The sequence below is a fragment of the Vipera berus genome (assembly GCF_964194415.1).
Source record: "Vipera berus genome assembly, chromosome: 7".
Lineage (NCBI taxonomy): Eukaryota > Metazoa > Chordata > Lepidosauria > Squamata > Viperidae > Vipera > Vipera berus.
Window position 1 is genome coordinate 1,544,793 of NC_138209.1, and position 9,762 is coordinate 1,554,554.

At 51.3% G+C, this 9,762-nt stretch overlaps 1 protein-coding gene across 4 annotated transcripts in view; it reads left to right on the forward strand.

Moving 5' to 3' along the window:
• The window catches only part of LOC308670553 (C-type lectin domain family 4 member F-like), a 17,212-nt gene extending 7,913 nt beyond the window's left edge, over nt 1–9,299 (forward strand). For 3 of the 4 annotated variants that reach the window (XM_081332109.1, XM_081332110.1, XM_081332112.1), the window contains 4 exons: nt 506–592; nt 1,721–1,884; nt 7,730–7,833; nt 9,043–9,299. In XM_081332109.1, the coding sequence (XP_081188235.1) occupies nt 506–592; nt 1,721–1,884; nt 7,730–7,833; nt 9,043–9,226 (539 nt within the window). In that variant the 3' untranslated portion in view covers nt 9,227–9,299. The remainder of the gene's footprint in view (nt 1–505; nt 593–1,720; nt 1,885–7,729; nt 7,834–9,042) is intronic. The other variant, XM_081332111.1, reaches the window with a different exon arrangement.
• Nucleotides 9,300–9,762: the final 463 nt, after the last annotated feature.

Sequence of the window (9,762 nt, forward strand, 5' to 3'; positions counted from 1 at the left end):
GAAACCAGCTGGGAAAGTCCCAATGGCCATCATGTGACCGTGCTCAATACAAGGGCCTGGATTTTGATTACGTGACCTTTAGGAGGGTGCAGTGGTCCTGAGTGTGAGGACTGGCTGTAAGTCAAGTTCAAACGGCCACTAAATCAAGGATTATAAGTAAAAGGGCCATCTGTAATTCTATCTATCTATCTATCTATCTATCTATCTATCTATCTATCTATCTATCTATCTATCTATCTATCTATCATCTCTTTGTAGCTATCAGTCACCTATCATCCATCCATCTATCTATCTATCTATCTATCTATCTATCTATCTATCTATCTATCTATCTATCTATCTATCTATCTATGTCATCTCTCTATAGCTATCTATCAACCATCTATTATCCATATCTATCTATCTATCTATCTATCTATCTATCTATCTATCTATCTATCTATCTATCTATCTATCTATCTATCATGTCTGTCTGTCAGTCTGTCAGTCTGTCTGTCTATTTCAGATCTGGGCACTGCGGAGGAGGTGATTCAGCTGCCAAACTACCAGGAAGACACGGAAAAGGCTTTCCAGGAGAAGAAGAACAAGTATCGTAAGTAGCCACGTTTGATGCCAAAGCAGCCTTGGGGATGCAGCGCCTGGCTGCCCCTCTTGAGCTTTGCTGACTTCTGCTGCAAAAGAGGCTTCCCTCGGTTCCCCCGCTGAGCCCCTTGAGCCTTGCCCCCCCCTTCCCCCTCCCTGCCCATTCTGCTTCCTCCACCAATTTCCCTCAACGCCCCCCCATCTCATCTCCCCCCCCTCCCAATTTCCAGGGGTGGGCAGGCAAGAGGAGCAGAGCTGGACGGTGCGGCTTCCAAGGGCCCCGGTGCTCACGCTGCAGCTCTGGGGGCAGCCTGGGGGAGGGGTGTGTGTGCTCAGAGATACAACCCTTGCTCGGGGAGGGGGACTTAGCTTATCAGGCCAAGGACCCTGGCTTGATTGTTGTTTAATCTCAGGGAAGGAAAAGCCCAGGGGGAGTCTGAGTCAAAATGTGCTGAAAAATAGGCCACATCTGCTTTGGGAATCAATCTGAATATTCTCCCCCTCCAACCCAATCTATTCTCTCTCTCTATCAGTCTATACAATCTGTACATCTATTTCTGTCTCAGTCTGTCTGTCTCTCTCTCATTTATCTACTCTACCTCATTATCTATCGTCTGTCATATCTATCATCCTAATCAGCTCTTTCTCTCTTATCTATCATCTAATTTATTTAGCCCACCTACCTCACCAAAAGTGATTCTGGGTGGTGTGCATCGATTAGATTAAAAAAACAACTGACAGACAGGCAGACATCCTCTCCTTCCCTCCCCTCCCCTCCCTTCCCTCTCCCCTCCCTTCCCTCTCTCCTCTCCTCCCCTCTCCTCCCTTCCATCTCCTCCCTTCCCTCTCCCCTCCCCTCCCCTCCCTTCCCTCTCTCCTCTGCTCCCCTCCCCTCCCCTCTCCTCTCCTCCCCTCTCCTCTCTTCTCCTCCCTTCCCTCTCCAACCCTCTCCTGTCCTCTCCTCCCCTCCCCTCCCCTCTCTTCCCTCTCTCCTCTCCTCCCCTCTCTTCTCTTCCCTCTCCAACCTTCTCCTGTCCTCCCCTGTCCTCCCTCTCCCCTCCCCTCCCCTTTGCTGAGGAACACCCTGCTTGTGAGATGTGGATGCCAGCCAGCCTGTCCCTCCTCCGCCTTTCCTTAGAGTCCATCTTTAAGAAGGGCTACGTAAAGGCCGCCACTCACTGGACGCTTTTTGGGAAGAACCTCTACTACATATCGGTCGGTAGGAAGACCTGGTACGACGCTCAGAACTTCTGCCTCTCCAGAGATTCCCACATGGTCTCCATCTTAAATGACGAGGAACAGGTTTCATTCATTTTTGTTTCCCCCTTTTCTGACTCAGCTGTAGAGTTCCTTGAGCAGCGGCCGCCACTGTACTAAAATCCCCGGGATTCAGCCCTTCCTGTCTCCGGGCAAAGGATTTGCAAGGACTGATTCAGCCCTTCCTATCTGTGGAGAAATACGGTCCCATCAGAACAGGCTGCCCACCTGTAATGGTGGCTTTCCTTTTTCTGGAGAAAAGGAGGATGGAGAGATAGGTCTTGAGAAAGGGCCAGGGCTTTTCAACCTTTTCGCCCATTGTACCACTTTTAGGATACGGCAAGATCCGAGGACCACCGGTCGCCTAGCAAGGGGTCAAAAACTTGATGACCAAAAAAAAAAAAAGGAAAAAAGGGATGAAGTACAGGTAGTCCTCGACTTACAACAGTTCGCTTAGTGACTGTTCGAAGTTACAATGGCACTGGAAAAAGTGCCCCCCCCCCCGAGCCACAGCCGAGCAAGACACCTGCCTGCCTGCCCGGGGGCGCTCTTCCTCCTGTCCGAGGTTTTCATGGTTGTGAGCATTTCTGTTGAGGATCGGCAGCGGGGGTGGGGTGTTTGGTTTTTATTCCCCCCCCCCCCGTCTGCTGGGTGGTTGCAGCAGGTTTTGGTCCCTTCACATGACCCTGGGACACTGTGACCGTCATAAATATGAATTGGTTGCCAAGCATCTGAATGTAAATCACAAGACCCTGGAGATGCTGTAACATTCCAGCTGATCGGCGCTTCTTCTGGACTCAGCAGAAGCGGCAGGACCAGCGCTGAGCTCCAGCTGGATCCTAGTGCTCATCCTGGTGCTTCCGCTGAGCCCCGACAGCCCTGCAGCTCCATCCGTCTCTCGCTCAGGCTTGTGCGGTGCTGCCACCGGTTCAGCTCATTCTCCTCCCCTGCTACCACTTTTCTAGGATGGTCGCGTACCACCTGCCAGGTGCCAATGTACCACAGGTGGTACCCGTACCACTGGTTGAAAAGCCCTGTGCTAGATGACTCTAAGATCCCTTCCAACAGAGGTTCCATGTCCCTGCCTAGACACTGAAACTCCTTCAAGGTACTTAAAGTCTTCGAAAGCATGAGCCAAGTTATCCGTGGCAAATTATGGAGGCTTTTCAATTAGAAGATCAGAACGGGGAATTTAGAATTTAGAATAACACAATCCTGGGTGGTGTAAACAGGAGCATAGAATCAAAACCACATGTAGTGTTAGTGCCGCTTTACAAAGCCTTAGTAAGGCCACACCTGGAATACCGCATCCAGTTTTGGTCTCCCTGTTCCAAAAAAGATGTTGAGACTTTGGGAAAAGTACAGAGGAGAACAACTAAGGTGATTTGAAGGCCTGGAGACTAAAACATATGAGGAACGGTTGCAGGATTTGGGTGTGTCTAATCTAGAGAAAAGAAGAAATAGGGGTGACGTGATGGCAGTGTTCCAGTATTTGAGGGGCTGCCACAAAGAAGAGGAGGGGGTGAAACTATTCTCCAGAGCACCAGAACACAGGACAAGAAACAATGGATGGAAACTAATCAAAAAGAAAAGCAATCTGTAATTAAAGAGAAACTTCCTAATAGTGAGAACAATTAACCAGTGGAACGGCTTGCCACCAGAAGTTGCAGATGCTCCATGACTGGAGGTTTTTAAGAAGAGATTGGACAGCCATCTGTCTGAAATGGTCTAGGACAGGGGTAGGCAACCTTGGCTCTTTTACGACTTGTGGACTTCAACTCCCAGAATTCCTGAGTCAGCATGGCTCAGCTTGGAAACCTCTCCCTTCCCCTCAGCATGGCTGGCTCAGGAATTCTGGGAGTTGAAGTCCACGAGTCATAAAAGAGCCAAGGTTGCCTACCCCTGGTCTAAGGTCACCTGCTTGAGCAGGGGGTTGGACTAGAAGACCTCCAAGGTCCCTTCCAGCTCTATTCTTGAAATAGCCAAAGTTTAGTACATAGGATGTGCCTACTAGAAGATCAGAAAAAGGGACAATTGCTTCCTATTAAATGCCCCTTCCCTTCCTCTCTGACATACATCGATATTCAATATGTCCTTGCTTACCAATCTCTCTTCAGCAATTGTTCGAAGAGATGTCAGTGCTGAAGAAATAACTTTGCAATTTACAACCGTTCAGAACAGGTGAATTTGAATTTGAATTTGAATTTTATTGAATTTATATACCGCCCTTTCCCGAAGGACTCAGGGCGGTTTACAGGGTACTTAAAACATCGATACAAAAATTAAAAACAATTAAAAAGATTAAATTAAATCCCTGAAAAATATAAAAACCCCGATTAAAACTCTCAGCCTGGGCCGGAAAGCTCAAAGAGCCAGGTCTTCAGGTCCCGGTGAAATGAATGAAGGTTGGGGGCAGTCCTAAGCTCTGCGGGCAGCTGGTTCCAGAGGGCAGGCGCCCCCACTGAGAAGGCCCTATCCCTGGGTGTCACCCGCCGGCAATCTCTTACCGGTGGCACCCTGAGAAGACCCTCCCTGTGGGAGCGCACTGGACGAAGGGAGCTTGATGCCGGCAGCAGGTGTTCCCTCAGATATCCCGGACCCAAGCCGTTCAGGGCTTTATAGGTCATCACCAGCACCTTGAATCTCACCCGGAGGGCAACCGGAAGCCAATGTAGCTCGTGGAGTAGAGGTGTTACATGGGAGTGTTGGGAAACCCCCATCACAACCCGCGCGGCTGCATTCTGCACCAGTTGAAGCCTCTGAGTGGTCCTCAAGGGCAGCCCCATGTAGAGAGCGTTGCAGTAGTCCACGGGTCGGCAACCCGCGGCTCCGGAGCCGCATGCGGCTCTTTGAGCCGTCTCCTGCGGCTCCCAGCCGCCCGGTGCGCGCGCACCTCTTCGAACGGGCAGTGGTGCGCGCGCACCTCTCCAAATGGAGAGTGGCACCGCCCGTTTGGAGAGGTGCGCGCGCACCTCCCCGAATGGGCGGAGGTGCGCGCGCACCTCCCCAAACCTTTGGAGAGGTGCGCGCGTACCTCCGCGCGAACGGGCTGCGGCGTCGTTCTTTGAGGAAGCTGCCGCGGCCCGTCTGCAAAGCTGCCAAAAGCGGCAGCTTTGCAGATGGGCCACGGCAGCTTCCTGAAAGAGCGACGCCACGGCCCGTTCCGAGAGGCCGTCGCCGTCGGGCAACCGGGAACCGGTTCCATCTGACTTTTTAAAAAAAATGGCGACCGCGTGCATCCGCGCATGCGCAAAAAACCGTTTTGCGCATGCGCAAAACGTTTTTTGCGCGTGCGCGTGCATGGACACACGCACGCGGCTCCCAGTTTTTTTAATTTGTGATGGAACCGGTTCCCGGTGGCTCTTTTACTTTTTTAGGTTGCCGACCCCTGCAGTAGTCTAAACGGGAGGTCACGAGCGCATGAGTGACTGTGCGTAGGGCATCTCGGTCCAGGTAGGGTTGCAACTGGCGCACCAGGCGAATCTGGGCAAAAGCCCCCCTGGTCACGGCTCCTATGTGATCTTCAAAATTGAGCTGTGAATCCAGGAGGACGCCCAAGTTGTGAGCCGTATCAACGGGGGGTAACACCTCACCCCCCATCTTTAAATATGGAATAGTCTGGTTGACCCGAGATGCCGGTATGCACAGTCACTCAGTCTTGGCAGGATTTAGACGAAGCCTGTTCCTCCCCATCCAGACCCGGACCGCCTCCAGGCAACGGGACATCACGGCGAGGGCATCGCTGGGTTGGTTCGGGGTGGAGAAAAAAAGTTGGGTATCATCAGCATACTGATGATACCCCACCCCAAAACCATGAATGATCTCGCCCAGAGGCTTCATATAGATGTTGAACAGGAGGGGAGAGAGAACCGACCCCTGAGGAGCTCCACAAACGAGAGGCCTTGGGGCGGATCTCTGCCCTCCCGTCAACACCGACTGCGAGCGGCCCAGGAGATAGGAGGAGAACCACTGTAGAATGGTGCCTCCCACTCCCAACCCCCTGAGACGCCGCAGTAGGATACCATGGTCGATGGTATCAAAAGCCGCTGAGAGATCTAATAGGACTAGGACAGAGGAACAACCCCTGTCCCGAGCCCGCCAGAGATCATTCACCAGCACGACCAATGCCATCTCCGTGCTGTACCCGGGCCTGAAACCCGATTGGTACGGGTCCAGATAATCAGTTTCCTCCAGAAACAGAGGAAGCTGATGCGCCACCACACTCTCAACAACCTTCGCCAAAAAGCGAAGGTTGGAGTCCAAAACAGCCGGGTCCAGGGCAGGCTTCTTGAGGAGGGGTCTCACCACCGCCTCCTTCAAGGCAGCGGGGAAGATACCCTCCTTCAAGGAAGCAGTTATTACTGCCTGGAACCAGACTCGTGTCTTCTCCCGGGCTGCATAAACCAGCCAGGAGGCACACGGGTCCAACAAACAGGTGGTGGAGCTCAGCCTCCCCATCATCCTGTCCACATCATCAGGGGAAACAGGATCGAACTCAGTCCAGATAACATGCTCAAGACCGTCCGTTTCCTCCACGTCAGACTCTGTCTAGTCAGAGTCCAAACCGGCCCGGATCTGAGTGATTTTGTCCGTCAGATGATGACTAAACTCCTCGTCCCGTCCCTGTAAGGGATCCTCCCTCACCTCCTGGTTAAGAAGGGAGCGAGTCACCCTAAACAGGGCGGCCGGGCGATTATCTGCAGACGCGATGAGGGCAGCGAAGTAATTAGCCTTCGCCGTCCTCATCGCCGCAAGATAAGACCTGTGCATGATCCCCCAGTCACATGATCCCCATAACAGTCAATTTGCATCGTGTTCTGTGTCTCACACATTTTTCCTTCCATTTCCCCCCACCCCCCACCCCCCACCCCTGAGTGGAGAGGTTGAAGATGAAGAAATTAGAAAAGACTAATCAGTCACCCAGTAAGCAGCCAGGCATGTCTGCCACGGCCAGCACGAGCGCATTGCTTTCAGTGTATCCAGTATTCCCATGGTGTGCCTCCTTACTCTCTTCTGATCCCTTTCTCTGCAATGAATGCATCTGCAAACTTTAATTCCCTTCTTGTTAACGATCCAGAACGGTGGTGAGCATTTCAAAAGGCCAGAGAGCGATTAGGAGGCGAACATGAGCCAAAGACGTGAAAGTGATTATTACTCGTTTCAGTTTCAAGCCAAAAGGCACAATCACGATCAGGTGGTTCCCTACTTAGCACCCACTTTGATTAGGGGTTGAGTTGTGAACGCTAAATGAGGACTGTGTTACCAATGAAGGAGCACTATGTTCTCTCATTCTTGACCTCAATCTCTTTCACAGAGAGACACAGAGAGAGAGACAGAGAGAGAGAGAGAAAGAGAGAGAGAGAGAGACAGAGAGAGAGACAGAGAGACAGAGAGAGACTCAGAGAGATACGGAGAGAGAGAGAGGCAGACAGAGAAACATAGAGAGACAGAGAGAGAAAGACAGAAAGACAGAGAAGAGACAGAGAGAGAGACAGAGAGACAGAGAGAGACAGAGGGACAGAGAGAGAGAGACGGAGAGAGAGAGAGAGAGAGAAACAGAAACAGAGACAGAGAAAGACAGAGAGAGACAGAGGAAGAGAGAGGGAGAGAGAGAGAGAGAAAGAAAGAAAGAGAAAGAGAGAGAGAGAGAGAAAGAAAGAAAGAGAGAAAGACAGAAAGAGAGAGAGAGAGGGAGAGAGAGAGAGAGAGCGCATTCTATAGAAATGATTTCAAAAAGTCCAGCTTGTTCCTGCTGGATGTACAAGTGTCAATTCCTCCTCATGGCTTTCTTTGGCAAAGGAACATGGGCAGTTTATTGTTCATTTCGGGCATTTTGTCAAACGTGGCATTCCCGCCCTGTGAAGCTGCTCTTTCTCTCCTTTTTTGGCAGAAGTTCGTCTCTTTGCAGTTCAACGAGTCTGCCTGGATTGGTCTGAGCGACGAAAATGATGAAGGCATCTGGCAATGGTCCGATGGGTCCAGATTAACAATACAGTAAGTCTGCAGCCACACACTCCGCCCCTGGGGCTTCCTGCAGCTGATCGCTAAACCTGTGTCGGGCGTGAACCACCAGGCCCACACGTGACGGGTTTCCGACGAGCTACTTTATTGTTCTGTTGGAAGAGGGCGGTGGCTTACAAAGATAGGATACTGGGCTGGCGAGTGGCAGGCTCGTGTTTGTAACCCTGTGGCTGCCGCGGTGCGGGGTGAGCTTCTGTCGCATGCTCCAGCTCCTGCCAACCCAGCAGTTCAAAAGAGGGCGACCGCGAGTAAGATAGATGGGTACCACCTCAATGGGCAACTTAATGGGGACATGAAAGGAGCCCCCAACTGGGTGTCCCTTGAGCAACAGCGATGTCCAGCTGGAAGTGCTTCGGTGCTCTCCACACGCCTGTAGTAATAGTAGTAGTAATTCTTCTCTTGCTTATTTCTCAGGCATTTTCTCAAGACTGCTAAGACTAGGAGGGTTGAACCTCCCTTTGTGCAAGCAGCAGGCTTCACGCGAGCACACGAGTGCCTGCCGCTCACCCAAATGGAGCTGCGCATGGGCGCTTGCCCGCCACTTCTGTGGCCCAGTTCTAAACGGGTCGCAGCCCCAGGGGCTGAGGACTCCTGTTCTACCCTCTGCATTAGACTTCTCATTTGGGTGAGGCTAGGTCAAAGGTAGGCAACCTTGGCTCTTTTATGACTGGTGAACTTCAACTCCCAGAATTCCTGAGCCAGCATGGCTCAGCTTGGAAACCTCTCCCTTTTCCCTCAACGTGGCTGGGCTGGCTCAGGAATTCTGGGAGTTGAAGTCCACGAGTCATAAAAGAGCCAAGGTTGCCCACCCCTGGCCTAGGCCTAGGCCGCTTTATGAGTTGTGGACTTCAACTCCCAGAATTCCTGAGCCACCATGGCTCAGCTTGGAAACCTCTCCCTTTCCCCTCAGCATGGCTAGCTCAGGAATTCTGGGAGTTGAAGTCCACAACTCATAAAGCGGCCTAGGCCAGGGGTGGGCAACCTTGGCTCTTTTATGACTCATGGACTTAAACTCCCAGAATTCCTGAGCCAACATGGCTCAGCTTGGAAACCTCTCCCTTTTCCCTCAGCGTGGCTGGCTCAGGAATTCTGGGAGTTGAAGTCCATGAGTCATAAAAGAGCCAGGTGGCCTACCCCTGGGCTAGGTCTTACAGTAACCTTTCTTTCTCCCGCGCCCACCAGGTTCTGGGATGTTAACAGTCCTACCATCCTAAAGAAGAATGGAGAAATGGAGCGAGACTGCGCTTACATAAACCCTTCCTCTGGTGTATTTAACTGGAAGGACGACAATTGCCACGCGCTTAAACAATGGGTTTGTAAGGAGGTCATAGTGATGGAAGATTTAGAATATTTAAACCAACCCTAGTACTTGAAGCCACCCTAGATGTGAACACAGTTTTTGTTTTTCTCCATCTGAAACAGTAAAATAATGAAAGCTCTCTTCTTGTCCTTTGTGTCCTTGGAGAAAGGAACGGCCACAAGGTTGACGTCCTATATAAGCTCTGCAACCAAGGCCGGATCTCGTACAACCACCTCCGAAGCATCGTGCATGTTTTCAAGACACACTGCCCAAAGTGACCTGAACTGGTCCCGATTCATAGTAGAAACTGGCTGCGCGCTGAGTTCCTCCAGACAGACCGAAATGCAATTGACCAACTTATGGGTCATAGGTGGACCTAACCCAATGTATTCATTTAATGCTGAGCATCCTCTTGATGTGAGCCCAAGCTTTTCTGTCCCAGCCATTAGACAAAAGGATGCACCTTGTGCGCATTGTAGTAGGCATCTAGGCATCTGTGTGTCGTGTTCTGGGCATCACTTGGACCTTCTCATCTCCAATCATCTGCAGAAGGAAAGTCTTCTCCTTCAAGAGACCGTATGTAAAACTAGAGCCTTTTCCAT